At 42.9% G+C, this 24,233-nt stretch overlaps 3 protein-coding genes across 4 annotated transcripts; 1 reads left to right on the plus strand and 2 right to left on the minus strand.

Moving 5' to 3' along the window:
* Positions 1–4,972, minus strand: LOC110523325 (U6 snRNA-associated Sm-like protein LSm1). The gene is made up of 4 exons (XM_021601918.3): positions 4,777–4,972; positions 4,269–4,337; positions 4,057–4,172; positions 1–509 (listed from the first exon to the last, which is right to left on the minus strand). Exons 1-4 carry the CDS (start codon positions 4,844–4,846, stop codon positions 321–323), a joined length of 444 nt encoding a protein of 147 aa, XP_021457593.1. The 5' UTR covers positions 4,847–4,972; the 3' UTR covers positions 1–320.
* A 5,408-nt stretch (positions 4,973–10,380) lies between these two features.
* On the minus strand, positions 10,381–13,690 carry LOC110522841 (CMRF-35-like molecule 4). Its single transcript, XM_021601311.3, has 5 exons — positions 13,522–13,690; positions 11,788–12,099; positions 11,312–11,431; positions 11,057–11,165; positions 10,381–10,979 (listed from the first exon to the last, which is right to left on the minus strand). Exons 1-5 carry the CDS (start codon positions 13,571–13,573, stop codon positions 10,856–10,858), a joined length of 717 nt encoding a protein of 238 aa, XP_021456986.2. The 5' UTR covers positions 13,574–13,690; the 3' UTR covers positions 10,381–10,855.
* A 2,102-nt stretch (positions 13,691–15,792) lies between these two features.
* On the plus strand, positions 15,793–20,187 carry dusp26 (dual specificity phosphatase 26). 2 transcript variants are annotated; one of them, XM_021601919.3, is made up of 4 exons: positions 15,793–17,292; positions 17,879–18,072; positions 18,247–18,458; positions 18,890–20,187. In XM_021601919.3, exons 2-4 carry the CDS (start codon positions 17,894–17,896, stop codon positions 19,135–19,137), a joined length of 639 nt encoding a protein of 212 aa, XP_021457594.1. In that variant the 5' UTR covers positions 15,793–17,292; positions 17,879–17,893; the 3' UTR covers positions 19,138–20,187. The 2 variants fall into 2 exon arrangements, with proteins under 2 accessions (XP_021457594.1, XP_021457595.1); XM_021601920.3 differs by having other exon boundaries at positions 17,882–18,072.
* Positions 20,188–24,233: the final 4,046 nt, after the last annotated feature.

Below are 24,233 nucleotides of genomic sequence, written 5' to 3' on the forward strand. Positions count from 1 at the left end.
TAAAAAATAAAAGTGTTTAATACAAACAAAGGCCTTTCCAGTGATGTACAACTTTTATAAATCCTCTTTTCACTTCTGTACAAATCAAAATGTAGTTTTCATTACACCTCACAAAATAGTTTAAAAGAATGGTTCAAACAAAAACCCTGTACATTTATGTCAGTGCCATGATACTCTTAGGGAAACATAATATGAAACTCTGAATGTGAAATAAGGTGCTTCGTCATAAGGTGCCCAGTACATTGGGGATTCACTCTCAAAGGTAAAGTAAAGACAGTGAACTTGGATCATTACCTATTGACCGTGTTTGTATGTACCGGTCAGTATTGGTGCTGTACTCCATATTCGTCCATGATGTCTGGTCTGGGCATGACCAGGCCTCTCTCCTTCAGGGCCAGGTGTTTGGTCTTCTCTGCCTCCTGCCTGCTCTGCTGCTGCAGTCGCTGTTCCTCCAGGATGTCCTCAATACACACCTGCTGCAGACTGGTGTCACTCTCCTTCTCCAGGTCCTTCACAGGAGTAGACACACATTCAGACATCGGTGTTCGTGTGTGTAGGAGAAGGGGGAAGTTGCATCCCAATATGGCGACTGGAGAATAGGCGATTTGGCGTGTGGAAAGCAAATCAGTGGGCGAGTGGAAATCAAAGCAGTGGGCGAGTGGAAAGCAAAGCAGTGGGCGAGTGGAAAGCAAAGCAGTGGGCGAGTGGAAAGCAAAGCAGTGGGCGAGTGGAAAGCAAAGCAGTGGGCGCGTGGAAAGCAAATCAGTGGGCGAGTGGAAAGCAAAGCAGTGGGCGAGTGGAAAGCAAAGCAGTGGGCGCGTGGAAAGCAAAGCAGTGGGCGAGTGGAAAGCAAAGCAGTGGGCGAGTGGAAAGCAAAGCAGTGGGCGAGTGGAAAGCAAAGCAGTGGGCGAGTGGAAAGCAAAGCAGTGGGCGAGTGGAAAGCAAATCAGTGGGCGCGTGGAAAGCAAAGCAGTGGGCGCGTGGAAAGCAAAGCAGTGGGCGCGTGGAAAGCAAAGCAGTGGGCGAGTGGAAAGCAAAGCAGTGGGCGCGTGGAAAGCAAAGCAGTGGGCGCGTGGAAAGCAAAGCAGTGGGCGAGTGGAAAGCAAAGCAGTGGGCGCGTGGAAAGCAAAGCAGTGGGCGAGTGGAAAGCAAAGCAGTGGGCGAGTGGAAAGCAAAGCAGTGGGCGAGTGGAAAGCAAAGCAGTGGGCGCGTGGAAAGCAAATCAGTGGGCGCTTGGAAAGCAAAGCAGTGGGCGAGTGGAAAGCAAAGCAGTGGGCGAGTGGAAAGCAAAGCAGTGAGCGAGTGGAAAGCAAAGCAGTGGGCGAGTGGAAAGCAAAGCAGTGGGCGAGTGGAAAGCAAAGCAGTGGGCGAGTGGAAAGCAAAGCAGTGGGCGAGTGGAAAGCAAAGCAGTGGGCGCGTGGAAAGCAAAGCAGTGGGCGAGTGGAAAGCAAAGCAGTGGGCGCGAGGAAAGCAAATCAGTGGGCGCGTGGAAAGCAAAGCAGTGGGCGCGTGGAAAGCAAAGCAGTGGGCGAGTGGAAAGCAAAGCAGTGGGCGCGTGGAAAGCAAAGCAGTGGGCGCGTGGAAAGCAAAGCAGTGGGCGAGTGGAAAGCAAAGCAGTGGGCGAGTGGAAAGCAAAGCAGTGGGCAAGTAAAAATAAAATTTAAAAAATGTATTACATTTTTTATTTTTAATCGCTAGGTTAGATGGTTTTGACTGAGCTGTGTTTAATTTTTCTTCCGTTTCTTACCATGAAATTACCTTACATTGAGCTACCTTCTGTTAAGAAGCCTGAGTCGTATTTGTGTCTGAGTCGTATTTCACTGTTAGTTTTACACAAATAATTGTAAATGTTCAGTTATAAAACTGACAATAGTTTATTTTTTATTAAAGTATTGATTGGTCTACTGTTGCTTCATGCGTTGTATGCGTGTGCTTACTGTGACTGCCACTCTGATATTGGCTCATAGGTAGCTACTTCCCGCGGCGTTGCCAGACAGTAGCACTTGTCAAGTGGGAGCAAAGGGCACTGTGTCCCGGTGTTGTTGCCATTCATGTCCTCCCCATTGAGTAGTAGACTGTATATACAGTACCAGTCAAAAGTTGACACACCTACTCATTCAAGGGTTTCTGTATTTTTACTATTTTCTACATTGTAGAATAATAGTGAAGACATCAAAACTATGAAATAACATATATGGAATCATGTAGTAACCAAAAAAAAGTGTTAAACCTATCAAAATATATTTTAGGTTACTCAAAGTAGCCACCCTTGGCCTTGATGACAGCTTTGCACACTCTTGGCATTTTCTCAAGCCAGCTTCACCTGGAAGGCTTTTCAAACAGTCTTAAAGGAGTTCCCACATATGCTAAGCTCAGTTTGGCTGCTTTTCCTTCACTCCGCAGTCCAACTCATCCCAAACCATCTCAATTGGGTTTAGGTTGAGTGATTGTAGAAGCCTGGTCATCTGATGCATCACTCCATCACTCTCCTTCTTGGTCAAAGCCATTACCCAGCCTGGTGGTGTGTTGGGTCATTGTCCTGTTGAAGAACAAATGCGCAAACCAGATGTGATGGTGTATCGCTGCATAATTTTTTCGTAGCCATGCTGGTTAAGTGTGCCTTGAATTCTAAATAAATCACAGGCAGTGTCACCAGCAAAGCACCCCCACACCTCCTCCATGCTTCACGGTGGGAACCACACATGTGGAGATCATCCGTTCACCTACTCTGTGTCTCACAAAGACACGGTAGTTGGAATCAAAAATCTCAAATTTGGACTCATCAGAACAAAGGACAGTTTTGAACCAGTCTAATGTCCATTGCTCGTGTTTCTTGGCCCAAGCAAGTCTCTTCTTATTGTTGGTGTCCTTTAGTAGTGGTTTCTATGCAGCAATTCGACCATGAAGGCCTGATTCACGCAGTCTCTTCTGAACAGTTGATGTTGAGATGTGTCTGTTACTTGAACTCTGAAGCATTTATTTGGACTGCAATTTCTGAGGCTGGTAACTAATGAACTTATCCTCTGCATCAGAGGTAACTCTAGGTCTTCCTTTCCTGTGGCGGTCCTCATGAGCGCCAGTTTCATCATAGCGTTTGATGTTTTTTTACGACTTGAAGAAACTTTCAATGTTCTTGAAGTTTTCCAGGTTGACTGACCTTCATGTCTTAAAGTAATGATGGTCTGTCATTTCTCTATGCCTATTTGAGCTGTTCTTGCCATAATATGGCCTTGGTCTTTTACCAGATAGGGCTATCTTCTGTATACCCCGCTACCTTGTCACAACACAACTGATTTGCTCAAACGCATTGAGGAAATCAATTCCACAAATTAACTTTTAACAAGGCACACCTGTTGATTAAAATACGTTCCAGGTGACTACCTCATGAAGCTGGTTGAGAAAATGCCAAGAGTGTGCAAAGCTGTCAAGGCAAAGGGTGGCTACGTTGAAGAAACGCAAATATAAAATGTATTTTGATTACTACATGATTCCATGTGTTATTTCATAGTTTTGCTGTCTTCACTATTACTCTCAAAACTTTTGACTGGTACTGGATGTATCAAGGTGACAACTAGATGGTTATCAATATTAGTTATTTATTGTGTAGGCTGCTATCATACTTGAAATAAAATCATGTGAGAGAAAAAGAATGGCCACGTAGCTACCGCCAGCGACCCGACACCCAGTAGGAATCACTTCAAGTCAGCAGGCACAACACTGGAGTACTGGTCGGCGGCTTACTATCGACTCGTAGTGCAGCCCAATCAGCCACAAATAAACGTTCGAGTGGCAACAAATCTTCCCATTTAGCCGATTCACTTTTCATACACCCATTCCCGAGTGGCGTAGCGGTCTGAGGCACTGCATCTCAGTGCTAAAGGCATCCCTACAGACACCCTGGTTCAAATCCAGGCCGTGATTGGGAGTCCCATAGGGCAGCGCACAATTGGCCCAGCATCGTCCGGGTTTGGCTAGGGTAGGTTGTCATTGTAAATAACAATTACAACTACACATACTTGGAGTGTAAGGGGGTCTGTGTGTTTGTTGCCGACTTACGATCTCCCCCAGGAGGACTACGTTCTCTCCCCTGACGATAAAGATTCCTCGAGGGATGTCTCCATACCTCTTGCCCACGTGGATCCTCTCCACCGTCTGCTGCAGCACCAGGTTGGCTACACACACAAACACGCACACAAAAATGCTTGGTTGCTTTCCGACTATGTTGTATGCAATACTATCGTATTGCAATGGTTGGAATACTTACATACCAAACTGATCAATGCTTCTGAGAAAGCCGATCAACGTTCTTCCATCTCTGAGCAGGACAAGATGTTTTTCTGTCAATTCAAACAGGCAGCAAAATCATTGTATATTTGATGCAATTACTACTGTGCATTTTTGTTGGGGGTTTATGAAAAGAGATCATGATTATTGATGGTTAGATTAGTAGCCTACTGGTCATGCTCTGCTTACAATCGCGGCCTACAGACGTTGCCCCTGACCTAGGGAGGTAGCTATGTTGACAGTTGATTTGATAAGTGTTCAGGTGTGCACTCATCTAAGTGTCAGGCGCACATATCAAGTCCTCTGGTAATGCCATGTGTGTGCATGTCATGTTGGCGCTGCTTTACAAGCTGTTATCTAACAAATATATCAATGGACAATATTTCTAAAACCCTCTACCAGAACCAACCAACGGTAAAAACCGGTGCATCTCGACACAACACCGGCTATGTTAGCATGCCTTGGAATGGCCAAGCAGCGCCATCGACTTACTATCGATATCCTCGATGAGGCTGGCTGTTCCTGGCATGTAGTTCATTTTTGGTCGGCTTGTAAATCTCATGTACACGATGTTTGGTGCGAATTTAGAGGGGTTATTTGCTGTTGTGTCACTGTCCTTTCAGGCCATCGGACTCTCGTGCAGTTCGGTTTGGGCGATAGTGAAACACTTCCTGTTATGTAATGTACGCACAAGACAGTTGGGTAGCCCCGTTCTCTGCTACTATTGGTCAAACCAAATTTGACGCCGCTTGAAGTTTTAATTCTAGAGTGTTATTACAAAATAGATGTATTTGTCTGTAGGTTATAATATTAAACCAAAATAGACACCAGTAATTATATAATCTTCAACAACAAAAATCCACCCACTTCTTATCCCCGTACAACACCATGGTTGTCACTAGTTACCACAGCCACAAAGTAAAAATTGTCCTAATTTAAGGTTAGGCATAAACAGTGTCGGATTTAGGCATAGGCGACATAGGCAGGCGCACAGTGCGGCATCTTGCCGGGTATGGCACAGAGGCGCTGCACGAATTATGTTCAGAATGGTGTCATTTACGCGATCGTTTTTTTATCACTCATTTTACCTTTATTTAACTAGGCAAGTCAGTTAAGAACACATTCTTATTTTCAATGACAGCCTAAGAACAGTGGGTTAATTGCCTTGTTCAGGGGCAGAACGACAGATTTTTACCTTGTCAGCTCAGGGATTTGTTCTTGCCACCTTTCAGTTGCTAGTCCAACGCTCTAACCACTAAGCTACCCTGCCTCCCCACTTCATGTCAATGGTATCATGTCACCGTGTGGGGCTGTTGGTCAATTAACCTTGTCGGAGTAGGTGCCCTGTCTCTAGTTTGTGAGCTAGGCAGGTTACTGCCTGGGAAGGTCTCCCACTCAGAAGTACGAGATGGGGCGGAGGCGGGGGCGAGAGTAGGTTGACCTCAGGTCTCCCCACTGGAAGCCCAAGGTACCGTGAGCAGGGGAATCTATCAAATAGCCCACCTCTATATTTGTACAGTACTAATTACTTATTTTTTTATATTTACGAGTCTTATTTTTATATATATTTATATAGTTTTAAATGTTTTGATTATTTATTTGTGTTGTTCCAAATGTCTGAATAAAAATGACAGTTAGTGCAGAATGGTGTTTTGGGTGGGGGGGTTCGCCCAGGGAGCCATACAAGCTAGAACTGGCACTGGATAAGGTTAGCAGTGTGGTTAAAGTTAGGGATAAATTTAGGGTTAGGCTTAAAATCTGATTTTGAGTAGAGAACTTGTATGAATAGGTGGAGTTTAGCCATAATTATGACTTTGAGGCTGTGGTAACTCGGGACGACCCAGTACCATACTTGATTGGTTTCATCATCTCATTCCACAGTGACGCCACAAGAGAGAGTATGATCATGTGTACATGTTAAGAGTTTGACCATGGATGGAAATTCTGGCCATTATCTACTTTTATAAAATACAAATATATTACAGTCTTAAACTTTCTTCCTGCTTCTATTGGTCTACACATGCTTCCCTAAGTTTATTCAGAGACTATACCATATGGACTCATTTAACCCAAACATCTGCCTTCCTTTGCTGGAACATACACTGAGTGTACAAAACATTAGAAACACCTACTCTTTCCATTACATATTGATGTCACCTGTAGTTGAAGGGGAGGAGAATGACATTCAGAGGGTGAATGGGCAAGACAAAAGATTTAAGTGCCTTCGAACGGCAACACTGCTGGGGTTTTTAATCTCAACAGTTTTCCCGTGTGTATCAAGAATGGTCTACCACCCAAAGGACATCCAGCCAACTTGACACAGCTGTGGGAAGCATTGGACTAGCATCCCTGTGGAATGCTTTCAATACCTTATATAGTCCATGCCCCTACACAGTGGCGATTTTAGCATGTAAATCTTGGTGGGGCAAACACACAAAAAAATGTGGGATGCATGCCAGAAAAGCCACTACACAACACAACACTAAACAATACATTAATTACACTATAACAATGACAAACGGTGCCCACAAACTGTTAGGGCCTACATAAAGCTGACCCAACAGCAGAATCCCAACAGCTGAGTCCCAACATCTTACCACTGCTACACCTGGCTATCAGCCTTGTCTGGCAGCGAAACAGTTCATTCAGCCTCAATTACTGCATTTTAAAAAAACATAGCTGATACGGCTGACTTGCTTAAACAAATGCGGTTTCTACAAAAAAAAAATGAGATGTACAAGTTATGGCATAAGGGGACGACAAGCAGATAAGAGGCCATCCGTAATTTCGATTAAGACATTCATGAGCAAGCGACGACGGACATAGTCAATATAACTGTGTGTGTTCAGCACTTTTGAAATGTACAACGACAGAATTCAGAACATGGGCCGTTCTTACAACGTACTCCCTGTACCAGTCAGAACCGTAGAATAAATAAATGGGGTTTATAAACAGACAATGAAAGCTCTTACAATATTCGATTATTACATTTCTCTAAAACAGGTTATAGGCTATTTGTGCACCACCAAGTTAGAACAGTAGGTGAAATTAAGAGGTGAAAATAGACACAATTATTAGGCACATTGAATGTCGTTTGGGGTTTTGCGTGTCAAAAAAGATACACGTCATATAACGCTATTTGACGCGTTAAATAACACAATTGTATTATAGAATGTTGTGTGTGCTGAATTTGCACCTGCAAGCCATTACCACAACTACTAACGTTATGTGTTTACAATACCGCGTTTGTGAAAATAGACCAAATTATTAGGGTGAGGCACATTGGTGACTAACAGCTTACTACACAACATACGTACACTTAGTATTACTTTCTTAACTACATTATACATTTCTCCCTTGTATATAACATAATTTATGCAGCAGCATACAATACATTTTGTGAAGGTGGCGCAGCGGTCCTTGGTGGGCAAATTTTGTCTCAAATTTTGACATGAAAGTCTGCAATTCTCTGGATTTATGGTTGGAACTCTGAAAAAACAGCCATTCCATTGAATAGCAGGCTAACATTAGTGTTTTTTTGCAACTGATTCATTCCAAACTACTCATTGTTGTGTAATCTTTATGTACAATGGCCAATGAGCATGGATACTTTTTATCTATAATTTCTCTTCATTATTTATCTTCAATGACAAAGATTAAAAAGGATTTGCCAGTAGATTGTCGACTTGATGATAACTGATGATGACTGCTAGCTAAGACTTTGAAAGTAAGATGTTGACATGATCAGTCCAGTCAAAGCTACTGTAAATATAACGTGATTTGATGTAACACGATCTGTGGCCAATGACCTTGAGCCTTCTTGGATGGGCGCTTCTAATATAACTCTATGGCAGAACTCAAGGGGCTAAAATTTTAGAGCTCTAACCTTAGAATTGGGGATGACGTTCTGTCCCATGAGTGACATAAAACTGAGCCAATCATGACAGAAAACTGAGCCAATCAGGCGCAACGCTCTGTATTTTCTGCTGGCTAGCCCCACCACCACAGAAAGCACTGAGCTAGGCTGAAACACAATTTTGCATCTGCCTTACTCAAGAAAACAAAAAAGAGACAATGTTTGTATGCGGCTTTATTAACTTAATTATTTATTTATTTATTTTACATTGTTTGCAAACTGATATGTGACACGTATTAATGCCAAAATAACAAGAAAAACAGATTATTATTATTTTTTACCTTAAAGTGTTCCTAATGTTTTGTGCAGTCAGTGTACAGTAGGCCTATTCGTGATTTCACAAAGATGGATGCATGCAGATAACCTGGCTGACAGAAAATGGAGAGTTGGGGGCACTAGTCGCCAAATTCAATTTCCATGGATAAATCCTAAGTAGGTAAACATCTTATAGGCCTACATTTATATCCTCAAACTAACTCGGTATAATTGAAGGATGTGCTTAACTATCTGTTAGTGCTTAGGCCTATAGTTTACATTGGCATTTGAGTAATTTAGCAGACACTCTTATCCAGAGTGACTTACAGTTAGCTAGGTGGGAAAACCACATATCTCAATCATAGTAAGTACCTTTTTTCTCAATAAAGTTGCTATAGGCAAAGTCATTGCTAGTAGGGAAAAAAAACTCAAGTGAGAGTGTTTGTTCACAAAAGGCATTTTTTTGGGGGGGGGGGGCTGCAGGATTATTTAAGATACTCTTTTAAGAGGTATGGTTTCAGATGTTTTCGGAAGAGGGTCAGGGAGAAGCTTGTTCCACCATTGGAGTGCCAGGACAAAGAAGAGTTTTGTCTGGGCTGACGGGGGCTGCCCTACCGTAGGGGTAGAAGGACCAGGAGAGAAGAGGTGGCAGAACAGAGTACTCAGGTTGGGGTGTAGAGTTTGAACATAGCCTGAAGGCAGGGAGGGGCAGATCCCCTTGCTGCTCTGTAGGCAAGCAGCATGGTCTTTTAGTGGATGCAAGTCAGTGGAGTGTGCAGAGGAGTTTGTGGTCTTTGGTTCAATGTTTTTACCCTCTGAGTTGTCCTGAGCTGCGGAGGAATAACTGTACTGCTGAACATCTTTTCACTTTGATGCTCAGGGTTTGGGTCCTGAGAGATGGAGAGAGAGAATGAGTAGGAAACCCAGATACCCAGCTCACACTGCAGAGATGGAAGAGAGAGAGATCTACAGAACCCCAGCTCACACAGCAGAGATGAAGGAGAGAGAGAGACAGAACCCCAGCTCACACTACAGACATGAAGGAGAGAGAGAGATCTACAGAACCCCAGCTCATACTGCAGAGATGGAAGAGAGAGAGATCTACAGAACCCCAGCTCACACAGCAGAGATGAAGGAGAGAGAGAGAGAGAACCCCAGCTCACACTACAGACATGAAGGAGAGAGAGAGAGAGAACCCCAGCTCACACTGCAGACATGAAGGAGAGAGAGAGAGACAGAACCCCAGCTCACACTACAGACATGAAGGAGAGAGAGAGAGACAGAACCCCAGCTCACACTGCAGACATGAAGGAGAGAGAGAGACAGAACCCCAGCTCACACTGCAGAGATGAAGGAGAGAGAGAGACCGAACCCCAGCTCACACTACAGACATGAAGGAGAGAGAGAGACAGAACCCCAGCTCACACTACAGACATGAAGGAGAGAGAGAGACAGAACCCCAGCTCACACTAAAGGCATGAAGGAGAGAGAGAGACAGAACCCCAGCTCACACTGCCACAGACACCCACACCTAAGCCTGGTTCATGTTTCCCTCCAGACCACAACCCAGTCTTAATGTGGTTCTAAGACATTTAGATAAAGTCCAGATATGAACTCCCTTTGCCTAAAAAAAATACACAGATCTTGAGACTAAATAAATAGTAATAGATACAATAAACATAGTCTGTATCCACACAGGAAACAAACCCTGGTCATAGACATAGCTCAAAAACCACAATGTCCTCCAACATGAAGCTGCTTTACCGGAAGACTGATGGTTTTAGGTCAACTCATTCCATGATGTCATGATACATTACCACTGAGCTATACAGTACATTATATTGTTCACTCCAAGTCAGGAAACTACTTTTGATTCATCAGAATTTCCCACACAAACCCACAGAACATAGAGCTCACATCATTAGTAGTGTCTTTAAAATGGTTTATTAGCAAAGCATTCCTATTCCATTTATAAAGCTGGAGAACATAGACAGAATGGTATTCCAAGGCTCTGATTCAAGGGAGAGGATTTGTTAAAGGAAAACTCCACCCAAAAAACTGTCTTTTGGTATTTGTTTCATTAGTCCAGTGTTGACATCGTCCCAAAATGTTTTGCTTGTCAGCAATCAAGTTTCAAGATATATAACTTTAAAATATCCCTACGATGCAAAATGACCAAATATCAACTATGAATCAACTTAATAACTATCTGTCAACAACACTTTGGTCATCATGAGTTCCATTTTACAAGTACACATAGGCTAACCATGAAACATATACATATACACACACTTGAGATGTCTGTTAAACACATTGAATACCTTTTCCATAGTGAGTGAATGTGAGAGTGTGTCCACAGTGGTGTGTGAAGTGATACTCCAAGCGGCACCTCAGAGGTTTCTACTCATCCTCAGTTTGACCTCGGAGTCGGTTTGTCCTATGCTTCACCACAGCCATGATGGTGCACAAGAGGAAGACCACTGCATTAACAGTTTTCGGCAGGTAGAATAATGTTCGCTCCCATCTGTAGAAGAATAGCATTGCTTTGAGATAGTAATTCATGAAATCTTTGCATAATGACTATAGGATAGTGTAGCCTACCGCTGGGCTCCATGGTGTGTGTTGTTGACTGAGGCCTGCGAGGTGGAAGAGGAGAGTTCAAATTCTCCCGTCATAACTGAGAGCTCTTGGGTAGTTGGCATTGGCATTGCTGTCAATGTTTAAGAAAAAACGTAGTATCAGTACTTCACAGACTAGGATCAAAGTGTGAATATAAAGCAGAACCTACATCAAAATGGGAAGTTTTCGTATTACTGATTCACAATATTGTGTGAAAAGAGATTGCGCAGTACTTACTGATGGTGGTGGTAAACTGTGTTGTGGTTTGAACTGCAAACATCTCTTGAATAGTTGGTATTGATGTAAAAACACTACCCCCCTCAATTCCAGTCTCCTCTTGGTCAACAATAGGACTGTCTGAATAGAGAGGTTCAGAACACAAGAACTCAGGAGCAGAAAAACAACGTCCATTCAAGACTCTTGATTCAACAGACCACTAAGTTACATGATGTGTAAGTTTCATTATCAAAATAGATTGTATTACAAATGTCATTCTTCTACAGTACTGATATTAATGCCATTCAACATTTTATCTACATTTCTTGGGTCAGCTTGCTAGTTGATAGTTATCAGAAAAATGAAGCAATAATGTCAGTAAATGTCTAAGAATGTCAGTGACACACTCATCAACAGGACTATCCATTGGACATTACTGAGCATTATTCATTGTGCTTTACTAAACACAGACACAAGCAGTGCAGGGATCTTCTTACCTGTAATGACTAGTTTGAACAATTCTAGCCATTCATCTGGTCCGTTCTTCTCCACTACACACCAGTAAATATCAGAATCACTTTGTTCTAGACTTTTCATAGTCACGGTAAAGGTTCTCAGATTGACGGCATCAGATATTGAGGTTTTACCACTGCTATTGGGATGGTCAGTGCGTACCACATAAGAGCATGTAGTCCAGGAATCCCCTTTACACCAGTATTTTACATAGTTTAGGTAATCCTGATGATAGATACATGGGATGTCGATGGAGTCTCCTGTCCACACAGACATCAACCTAATCCCGTCCGTTCCTGTAGACATAGAAACAGAAAACATTCAATTCGATTTTAAGATGTCTTGTGATTTTAGGGTTCTTTTTCTTGTCAGTGCAGGAATGATGTACCTTTTTTCCATGGTAACTGTAAGTGAACATTTCTCGGGCTATACCGTATATATACATACTACCGGTCAACAGTTTTACAACACCTACTCATTCAAGAGTTTTTCTATATTTTTACTATTTTCTACATTGTAGACATCAAAACTATGAAGACATCAAAACTATGGAATCATGTAGTAAGCAAAAAAGTGTTAAACAAATCAAAATATATTTTATATTTGAGGTTATTCAAATAGCCACACTTTGCCATGATGACAGCTTTGCACACTCTTGGCATTCTCTCAACCAGTTTCACCTGGAATGCTTTTCCAACAGTCTTGAAGGAGATCCCACATATGCTGAGCACTTCTTGGCTGCTTTTCCTTCACTCTGCGGTCCGACTCATCCCAAACCATCTCAATTTGGTTGAGGTTGGGGGATTGTGGAGGCCATCTGATGCAGCACTCCATCACTCTTCTTCTTGGTCAAATAGCCCTTACACAGCCTGTGGGTGTATTGGGTCATTGTCCTATTGAAAAACAAATGATAGTGGGACTAAGTCCAAACCAGATGGAATAGCGTATCGCTGCAGAATGCAGTAGTGCCTTGAATTCAAAATAAATCACAGACAGTGTCACCAGCAAAGCACCCCCACACCATAACACCTCCTCCTCCATGCTTTACAGTGGGAAATACACAGTTGATGTTGAGATGCGCCTGTAAATGTAACTCTGTGAAGCGTTTATTTGGGTTGCAATTTCTGAGGCTGGTAACTCTAATGAACTAATCTTCTGCAGCAGAGGTAACTCTGGGTCATCCATTCCTGTGGCGGTCCTCATGAGAGCCAGTTTGATCGTAGCGCTTGATGATTTTTGCAACTACACTTGAAGAAACGTTCAAAGTTATTTTAAGAAGGCACGCCTGTTAATTGAAATGCATTCCAGGTGACTACCTCATGAAGGTGGTTGAGAGAATGCCAATAATGTGCAAAACTGTCATCAAGGCAAAGTGTCGCTACTTTGAAGAATCTCAAATATAAAATATATTTTGATTTGTTTAACACTTTTTTGCTTACTACATGATTCCATAGTTTTGATGTCTTCATAGTTTTGATGTCTACAATGTAGAAAATAGTAAAAATATAGAAAAACTCTTGAATGAGTAGGTGTTCTAAAACTTCTGACCAGTAGTGTATTTAAAAATAAATCAGGTTTGATCAAAACATATTCACATCCAAAGTATAGATACAACTTTCTTGTATGAAACCAACAGAAGCCATCTGCTGCTCCTGTCGTCAATGTCAGTTCCTAAGTTCATGGAGCACAATCACTTCAGAGAAACATGGTGCCCTTACCTGAGAGTCTGGAGAAGATGAGGAGGAGGGAGAAGGAGAGACGAGAAACCATTTGTGAGCTTGTGTCTGTGTGTTATATAGTACCTGTGCACAAATGTGTGTGTGTGAAGGACCAAAGCACCAAAGACAATGACTTTACTTAAACATCATTGTCTGTAACTCTCTTCCTGGTTCTGTTTGTGCGCACCTGCCCCCATCTGTGGCAGGAAGTAATATCTTATCTGGGTTAGTTGTAACCCAAGGCGTCCAGTCACCTGAATTTCATTCTTTATTTACGTAGAGTTCATTTGTTTCTTTATCCAATACGCTTACACTCCGGGAACAGAGCACCTAGCTACAAAGGAGGCCTCAAAATGTCAGACATTTCTGTTTTAGTCCTTTACACAGCACATGTCTATGGGTAAGATAGCAACAATAACCTAGTGTGTGTGTATATAGTACCATTTGATAAGTGTTTCTACAGCCAGCCTTAGTCTCTCCTACCTGTCCTGCAGGCTGTAGAAGGACCGTAGGTGGGGGTCGTGAAGGCTGTTGTGAGCCCCATCCAACAACTGCATGTTGAGGTCTGACAGGACAAAGTTGAGGCTGTCCTGGAAGAGCTGAGGAATAGATCATTTTTTTGTTTTTAAAGTGACAAGCTAAATGTGTTGAGGTACAGTAGCCTATAGCACTTTCATGGATAGTTATGTCAATAATACCTTCTTCAGCAATCAGTCCCTGGTTTTTTGAAGACAGAACTTGTGATAATAAATGGTATATAACAGGGCGGTAGGGTAGCCTAGTGGTTAGAGTGTTGGACTAGTAACTGGAAGGTTGAAAGTTCAAACCCCCGAGCTGACAAGGTACAGCAATTGTCGTTCTGCCCCTGAACACTGTTCCTAAGCTGTCATTGAAAATAAGAAACTGACTTGCCTAGTAAAATAAAGGTTAAAAAATAAAATAACATAGCAAGTCAGATCCTCTCTGGTTACCTAAATGGTATAACATAGCAAGTCAGATCCTCTCTGGTATATCTTCTAGGTAATACATAGCAAGTCAGATCTTCTCTCCAAGGCTTGTTCTGTGGTACTGGAGAGCAGGCCTGCTCTAAATAGGGGCATTGAAATGATTTATACTTTTACTTTTGATACTTAGGTATATTTTATCAATTACATTTACTTTTGATACTTAAGTATATTTAGAACCAAATACTTTTAGACTTTTACTCAAGTAGCATTTTACTGGGTGACTTTCACTTGAGTCACTTTCTATTAAGGTATCTTTACTTTTACTAAAGTATGACAATTGGGTACCTTTTCCACCACTGCAACTACTTTGCAGTGAATAGTCTGTGTGCATGCAGTACTTTATCTAAACACAAGATGGTGAAACACACCACGATTCTTAAATGGAGCTTCAATAAATAGGCATATTTTCATCCTGCAATGCAACTACAAATCCACAACCGAATGTAATTGTGTTCAACTCACACACACTACATTATTCAAATCTGATTAAACCATCATTGAAAAACCTGCGATTCTTCTTCAAATATGCTTTACATGGTGGCTTTCCTGGTCCTTACAGGGATACTTTGGGATTTCTACTTCCCAGAGTCAGACTAAGTCGTGGATACCATTTTTAGGTCTCTACATGCTGTTTGAAAGAAGTTGCTAACTAGTGTTAGCGCCATGACTGACTTCCAACGCTAGTTCGCATTGGCTCGTGAAAATACACTACATGGCCAAAAGTATGTGGAAACCTACTCGTTGAACATCTCATTCCAAAATCATGGGCATTAATATGAAGTTGGTTCCCCTTTACTGCTATAACAGCCTCCACTTTTCTGGGATGTCTTTCCACTAGATGTTGGAACATTGCTGTAGTGACTTGCTTCCATTCAGCCACAAGAGCATTAGTGAGTTCAGTCACTGATGTTGGGCGATTAGGCCTGGCTCGCAGTTGGTGTTCCAATTCATCCCAAAGTTGTTCAATGGGGTTGAGGTCAGGGCTCTGTCCAGGCCAGTCAAGTTCTTCCACAATGATCTCGACAAACCATTTCTATATGGACCTCACTTTGTGCACGGAAGCATTGTCATACTAAAACAGGAAAGGACCTTCCCAAACTGTTGCTACAAAGTTGGAAGCACAATTGGCCCAGCATCGTCTGGGTTAGGGAAGGGTTTGGCTGTCTGGGATGACCTTGTCCCATTGTGCTCTATCATGCACTCTGACACGGTCACCAGTTGTGTTTCCTCCAACATATTGGTGCGGCTGACATCCGGGTTAAGCGAGCATTGTGTCAAGAAGCAGTGCGGCTTGGCAGGGTCGTGTTTCAGAGGACGCATGGCTCTCGACTTTCGCCTCTCCTGAGTCCATACGGGAGTTGCAGCAATGGAACAAGACTGCGTCTACCAATTGGATATCACGAAAAAGGGGGGATTTTTTAAATATTTTTTAATACAATAGATTTCCCTTCACTGGAACTAAGGTGCCTAGCCCGAACCATGGGGGCAGGTAGCGATCTCCTGGCATCTGCTAAAGCACAATTCATCCATCGGACTGCCAGATGGTGACGCGTGATTCATCACTCCAGAGAACACGTTTCCACTGCTCCAGAGTTCAATGGCGGCGAGCTTTACACCACTCCAGCCGACGCTTGGCATTACACATGGTGATCTTAGGCTTGTGTGCGGCTGCTTGGCCATGGAAACCCATTTCATTAAGGTCCCAACGAACAGCTCTTATGCTGACCTTGCTACCGAGGCAGTTTGGGACTACGACTGGAACTGCTCTACGTGCTTCAGCACTCTGCGGTGCATTCTGTGAGCTTCTGAGGCCTATCACTTTGCTCCTAATTGTTTCTACTTCACAATAACAGTGCTTACAGTTGACCGGGGCAGTTCTAGCAGGACAGAAAGTTGTTGGAAAGGTGGCATCCCATGACAGTGACATGTTGAAAGTCACTGAGCTCTTCAGTAAGGCCATTCTACTGCCAATGTTTGTCTATGGAGATTGCATGGCTGTGTGTTCGATTTTATACAGCTGTCAGCAACGGGTGTGTCTGAAAAAGCCGAATCCACCAATTTGAAGGGGTGTCCACATACTTTTGGTGATGTAGTGTACCTCTAACTTCCTTCATACTGCACACAGAGACATAAAAATGGTATCCACAGGTTCATCTGACTGATAAAGGGCATCATTGCCAAGTAACATTTTAGTTATTTAGTGGACAAGTAATTTACAGGAACAATTAGGGTTAAGTGCCTTGTTCAAGGGCACATCGACAGATTATTCACCTAGTTAGCTTGGGATTTGAATCAGTAACCTTTCAGTTACTGAACCACCCTCTTAACAGCTAGGCTACCTGCCATGTTGTTGTGTTTTGGTCTAAATTATTGTACCCTTCATCATCTATAGCAGCCTTTATTGAATATTATTATACTAAATGTTTTATTGGTCAATATCAAAAGCCCCTTTCTGTAATACAATCTAATAATCGAATTAGTTGCTATCAAAACAATGTTTTGTAAACATAATAAAGTAATAACATTGGTATGCTACAATATTGAGGGGGGGAGGGGAAAGTAATGTGTTGCTGTGACCCTGTTTATGGTCAAATATGGTCCAGGTTTATTGATGATTTTTTACATCATTTTACATCCTACTGTTGCTGTATCATGTTCAATAGGCGAGGAACATGGCGGATAGTATGGGCGCCCTGTAGTCGCGTGAGGAGAGGAGAGGAGGGGTGACGCTCGAGAGATAGAAAGTGAAACGAGAAGGAAGAAGGTGAATGATTCTTATTGTGGTATTTTTTTTCCTCCGGTTTGTACTGTTGTTAGAAGATGTAAGGCATTGTGTAGATAACTCTAATTAATACTGTGTAGCATCAAGCATAAACTCGAGAATAAACAGACAAAGAAATTCAAGCGAATCAGAGAAATAGATGCGCTTTAATGTAGATTATTCGCTCTCGTATTATTGCAGAGAGAAATGTCGCCCACCGTTAAAACGAGGATATTCTTTCTATGTTCATATAGCTATGTTTATGCTCTGCAAGCCAATTGTGTGTTATCTGATGGTAATTTCACCAGCATATGCACGCAACAACAAAAATATGTTTTCTGATTAACGAAATCTATTCACTCATAGGCTACATGAGTGGGCCACGTTTTTGGCAATTACATATCGAGTATTAAATATTGTTAACAAAGTAACGTTGTGCAGATAAACATATCTCATAATGTCTTGAGAAGCATTTAACGTTTTAGGAACCATTAACAGAGCTGATAAACCAATCTTGTCATATGCGCATGCTGCTGTGATATTGATGGTCTGGAACGCAACCAACAAAAATTTATTATTTTTCTACCAGAAGCACACGCCCCAGATGGCGTTCATGTCCCGGTTCTCCCGGTCCCGGAGCAGCTCGAGATCTCCCAACAGGAAAGATTCGGGGCGCGGGTCCCCGGTGCTAACAGTGTCTGAGCTGGAACGGCTCCTCTACACCGGGAAAACAGCGTGTAACCATGCCGACGAGGTCTGGCCCGGGCTCTACATTGGAGACCAGTGAGTAACCTAGGCTGCAAAACATTGTGCATTTTCCTAAGTCTAATATGATATCCAAACATTTTTTAGACATAAGATATAGAGGCCTATCTTAATTTCAGCTAATTTTGTGATTGGTTGCTTGAATAATTGATCAATTTACTGATTGCCCTCCCCAACCCAACTGTACTGCAGAGACATTGCATCAGACCGGCGTGAGCTGGCACGGCTTGGCATCACCCACATCCTGAACTGTGCCCAGAGTAAGTGGCGCGGCGGGGCGGAGTACTACGCTGGCATGGATATCACCTACCAGGGCATCGAGGCCCACGACACGCCCTCCTTCGACATGAGTGTCAACTTCTACCCCGCTGCAGAGTTCATACACAGAGCCCTCAGCAGCGGTGGTGAGTCAATTTGTCTTCCTCTCTCACACACATACACTCAACACACTCAGCAAAACCGAGGCTTGAGTCAGCACAATCGATTCACCTGCAACAATTCAAGCATGGCCCCCCTCGCATGCAGTAGTTCACGCAGACACACACACACAAAAAGACATACACATACACACCTTCACATCTGCACACATATACACCTTAACACGTACTTAGGTGCACACCATCTACAAATATTCATCCCACACCTGTTGATCTGTTCAGATGTTCTTGTGTGTGTACTATTGCCCTGGAGGTCAACACGTCCTCATCTCTTTCTCTCTCCTTCTCTTCTTTCTCTTTCTGTACCTCCCTCCCTCTCTCTCCCTCCTTCCTTCGCTCTCTTTCTCTCTCCCTCCTACCCTACTTCTCTCTCCTTACCCCCCTCCCCTCCCCTCTAGGTAAGGTGCTGGTGCACTGTGCGGTGGGTGTGAGTCGTTCGGCCACGCTGGTTCTGGCCTACCTGATGATCCGTCAGAACCTGACCCTGGTGGATGCCATCAAGGCAGTGAAGGACCACCGTGGCGTAATCCCCAACCGGGGCTTCCTACGCCAGCTCAACGGCCTGGACAGCATCCTCCGGGACAACCGCAAGGCTCTACACTCCCCAACCTCCCCAACCTCTCCAACCTCTCCAACCTCTCTTTAGAGCTAACAGGCTAACACAGCTAAAGACACTACTTTAGAGTTGTAACAATGCTAACCCATCTACAAAACCTGGGTTAACCAGGGTAAACCATTTTTTAAACCAGAAAAATACATCAGCAACGGGTGTCATTGTCTTTCCCATGTCTTGATCTCGTCATGAAAAAGGCGTCTTTACCTGGTTGAAACAGAGACCAATTGGTCGGAATCTGGTTTTATGACATCTTCAAAACCAGAAAAACAGTTTACAACCAGAAATGGATATAATTCAAACGTCAGGCAGAATTTCTTTCCTGCTGTGTGGTCGTGTGACAATCGTTGTCTGTTTCCCTTTTTATCTTTGGATAAAAGCGCCTGGGTCTTGACTAACAATCCCAGGTATTGTGGTCAGTTATACAGTACTAACTATATGGTAGAATTAAGTATCAAAGGGATATAAATCATGCCTTATATAGACGTAACTTCAACCTATACAGTGCAGTAGAGACATGGAGACATTTTGATGACATGTACAATCATATCATTCCCAAATGGCCATTCCAAGACATTTATATGTTTCCCCTTAAACCACTCGAGTGTTGCTTTAGCAGTATGCTTAGTATCATTGTCCTGCTGGAAGGTGAACCTCCGTCCCAGTCTCAAATCTCTGGAAGACTGAAACAGGTTTCCCTCAAGAATTTCCCTGTTTTTAGCACCATCCATCATTCCTTCAATTCTGACCAGTTTCCCAGTCCCTACTGATAAAAAACATCCCCACAGCATGATGCTGCCACCACCATGGCAGCATCATGCTGGGGATGGTGTTCTCGGTGAGTGCATTACGCACTCAAGCCACCATCAGTACGCACACCTGCCTTCCCCCCGTAACATGCATCAGCGATCATTGGACTCACGTGGACTCAATTACTTGTGTCATTACCTTCCCTATATCTGTCTGTTCCCAAGCTCTGTTCCCTGCTTTGGGATGAATTGTCTCATGTCCGTTTTACCCGTGTCCTGATGCTGTTCCTGTCTTGTTTCCTTGTCTGTTCCCAAATAAATTTCTGACTCCTCATTCCTGCTTCTCCTGTCCGGCGTCGGTCTTTACAGACCTTGCGTTTTCCTTGATGGACAAAAAGCTAAATTTTAGTCTCATCTGACCAGAGTACCTTCTTCCATATTTTTGGGGAGTCTCCCACATGCCTTATGGCGAACACGAAACGTGTTTGCTTATTTTTTTCTTTAAGCAATGGCTTTTTTCTGGCCACTCTTTTGTAAAGCTCTGTTGAGTGTACAGCTTAATGTGGTCCTGTGGACAGATAATCAGAGATAAAACACTGGACTGTGGACTTTTTAAACGAATTATGTGACTTATGAGGGTAATTGGTTGCACAATCTTATTTTGGGGCGTCATAGCAAAGGGGGTGAATACATATGCACGCACAGATTATTGCTGTGACAATACAAGTAAAATTAAAATACTACATCTGTAGCTACCTACTACCTACTGTGTTTTTTGTTATTTTATGTGCTAGGCTTCTGTACCAGCTGAACCTTGGGGATTTATTTTGCATAATGGCAAGCTGGTTTGAGCTCAATCAAATCAAATCAAATGTATTTACATAGCCCTTCTTACATCAGCTCATATCTCAAAGTGCTGTACAGAAACCCAGCCTAAAACCCCAAACAGCAAGCAATGCAGGTGTAGAAGCAGAGTGGCTAGGAAAAACTCCCTAGAAAGGCCAAAACCTAGGAAGAAACCTAGAGAGAAACCAGGCTATGAGGGGTGGCCAGTCCTCTTCTGGCTGTGCCGGGTGGAGATTATAACAGAACATGGCCAAGATGTTCAAATGTTCATAAATGACCAGCATGGTCAAATAATAATAATCACAGTAGTTGTCGAGGGTGCAGCAAGTCAGCACCCCAGGAGTAAATGTCAGTTGGCTTTTCATAGTCGATCATTAAGAGTATCTCTACCGCTCCTCTACCGCTCCTCAATCCCATTTCAGTTCAGTTCATTCAGCAAGTGCCAATTATTTGGAGTAGTTTTCAATTTATGCTCCTGGGTGGCGCACCGGTCTAAGGCACTGCATCTCAGTGCAAAAGGCATCACGACAGTACCTGGTTTGAAACCAGGCTGTATCACATCTGGCTGTGATTGGGAGTCCCATAGGGCGGTGCGCATTGGCCCAGCGTTGTCCGGGTTTGGCCGGGGTAGGCCGTCATTGTAAATAAGAATTTGCTTTTAACTTAACTTGCCTAGTTAAATCAAGATTAAAAAGTATATATACAAAAAATAGGAATGTTAATTGGCAGAATTGATATGGACCTCAACCCTGCATGCAGACAATGTCAAGAAGGCTTGCGTATGGAATAGATGACAAGTCAGAATGATTGATTATCCAATGCTGGCATTTACTCCAACTGGAAATATTCCTGTTCGTTGATTATGAATACCTCAAGTAGCCTCTATGTGTGTGACACATACCATTTGATATACCATCTCTAAACAGTGCCAGGATGTTAGAGTTGCACCTACAGTATTACTATAGTATTACTATGTTATTACTACAGGTGTACTATAGTATTACTATGATATTACTAGGGTTGCACATTTTGGGGAATATTCAGAGGTGAAAACTTTCCGTGGGAATTAACAGGAATATATGGGAATTAAGGGGAATATATGGGAATTAACGGGAATATATGCAAATGAATATTAATACAATTTAAATGTAGATGTTTTTTGCATTGGATATATTTACCATATAATATGGAGACAGAAACATAAACCTTTTAACTTATCGTAGACATAATTGGAAATTATTAAATCCTTCCAATAGAAATTAAACAAAAACAATTTAGTTCCGAATTTAACTTTAATTAAATGAGTTGACTCTTCACATGGGATGATTTCACTGAACAACAAAAGAAAGGGAATATTGAATGATCCCCAATGATCCATCGCATCTCCCAAAAACATTTTCACCATATATCTGGAAAATGATAGTCTAGAAACTAAAGCCTTGGTTGTCTTCCTCTCAGGCTTCCATGTCTTCTCCCTGGACCTCCTCAATGTCCACCTCTTGAACATCATCATCTTCACTGTCACTTTCCAACCTTGTTGAGGATGGCTCAAAGTTTGTCTCAAAAAGACTCAAATTTTCCCAGGTGGCCACCAATTTGTTTACCCTTGTATTGGTCAGCCTGTTGCGTGCTTTGGTGTGTGTGTTCCCAAACAAGGACCAGTTGCACTCTGAGGCGGCTGATGTTGGTGGGATTTGGTGGATGATGGAGGCAACAGGGGAAAGAGCCTCAGATCCACAAAGTCCCTTCCACCAGGTGGCTGATGAGATATGTTGGCACAACTGCCATATTGCATGTCCATCCCAAAGCCCTTCCTTGGAAGTGTGCTTCGCCAGACTGCCAAGAACCTTGCCCTCATCCAGGCCAAGGTGGTGAGACGTGGTAGTGATGACACCATAGGCCTTGTTGATCTCTGCACCAGACAGGATGCCCTTGTCAACATACTTGGGGTCCAACATGTACGCTGCGGCGTCTATGGGCTTCAGGCAGAGGTCTTCACGCTTTTTGATGTATTTCACAACTGCAGCTTCCTCTGCTTAGAGCAACAGTGAAGTGGGCAGGCAGTACAGATTTCTTCTCTTACATCTGCAAGCAGAGTCTGAACATCAGACAGGATAGCATTGTCTCCCTATATCCATACAATAACTACTGCTTTAGGTTTTAGGAGTTTCAGACTGCTTACTACTCTCGCCCAAAATACAGTGGGCAAAAAAGTATTTAGTCAGCGACCAATTGTGCAAGTGCTCCCACTTAAAAAGATGAGAGAGGCCTTTAATTTTCATCATAGGTACACTTCAACTATGACAGACAAAATGAGGAAAGAAAATCCAGAAAATCACATTGTAGGATTTTTAATGAATTTATTTGCAAATTATGGTGGAAAATAAGTATTTGGTCAATATACCCTTTGTTGGCAATGACAGAGGTCAAACGTTTTCTGTAAGTCTTCACAAGGTTTTCACACACTGTTGCTGGTATTTTGGCCCATTCCTCCATGCAGATCTCCTCTAGAGCAGTGATGTTTTGGGGCTGTTGCTGGGCAACACAGACTTTCAACTCCCTCCAAAGATTTTCTATGGGGTTGAGATCTGGAGACTGGCTATGCCACTCCAGGACCTTGAAATGCTTCTTATGAAGCCACTCCTTTGTTGCCCGGGCGGTGTGTTTGGGATCATTGTCATGCTGAAAGACCCAGCCACATTTCATCTTCAATGCCCTTGCTGATGAAAGGAGGTTTTCACTCAAAATCTCACGATACATGGCCCCATTCATTCTTTCCTTTACACGGATCAGTCGTCCTGGTCCCTTTGCAGAAAAACGGCCCCAAAGCATGATGTTTCCACCCCCATGCTTCACAGTAGGTATGGTGTTCTTTGGATGCAACTCAGCATTCTTTGTCCTCCAAACACGACAAGTTGAGTTTTTACCAAAAAGTTATATTTTGGTGTGATCTGATATGACATTCTCCCAATCTTCTTCTGGATCATCCAAATGCTCTCTAGCAAACTTCAGACGGGCCTGGACATGTACTGGCTTAAGCAGGGGGACACGTCTGGCACTGCAGGATTTGAGTCCCTGGCGGCGTAGTGTGTTACTGATGGTAGGCTTTGTTACTTAGGTCCCAGCTCTCTGCAGGTCATTCACTAGGTCCCCCCATGTGGTTCTGGGATTTTTGCTCCCCGTTCTTGTGATCATTTTGACCCCACGGGGTGAGATCTTGCGTGGAGCCCCAGATCGAGGGAGATTATCAGTGGTCTTGTATGTCTTCCATTTCCTAATAATTGATGCCACAGTTGATTTCTTCAAACTAAGCTGCTTACCTATTGCAGATTCAGTCTTCCCAGCCTGGTGCACGTCTACAATTTTGTTTCTGGTGTCCTTTGACAGCTCTTTTGTCTTGGCCATAGTGGAGTTTGGAGTATGACTGTTTGAGGTTGTGGACAGGTGTCTTTTATACTGATAACAAGTTCAAACAGGTGCCATTAATACAGGTAATGAGTGGAGAACAGAGGAGCCTCTTAAAGAAGAAGTTAC

This window comes from Oncorhynchus mykiss, chromosome 5, assembly GCF_057628025.1.
Source record: "Oncorhynchus mykiss isolate SJ-2025 chromosome 5, ASM5762802v1, whole genome shotgun sequence".
NCBI classification, from domain to species: Eukaryota; Metazoa; Chordata; class Actinopteri; order Salmoniformes; family Salmonidae; genus Oncorhynchus; species Oncorhynchus mykiss.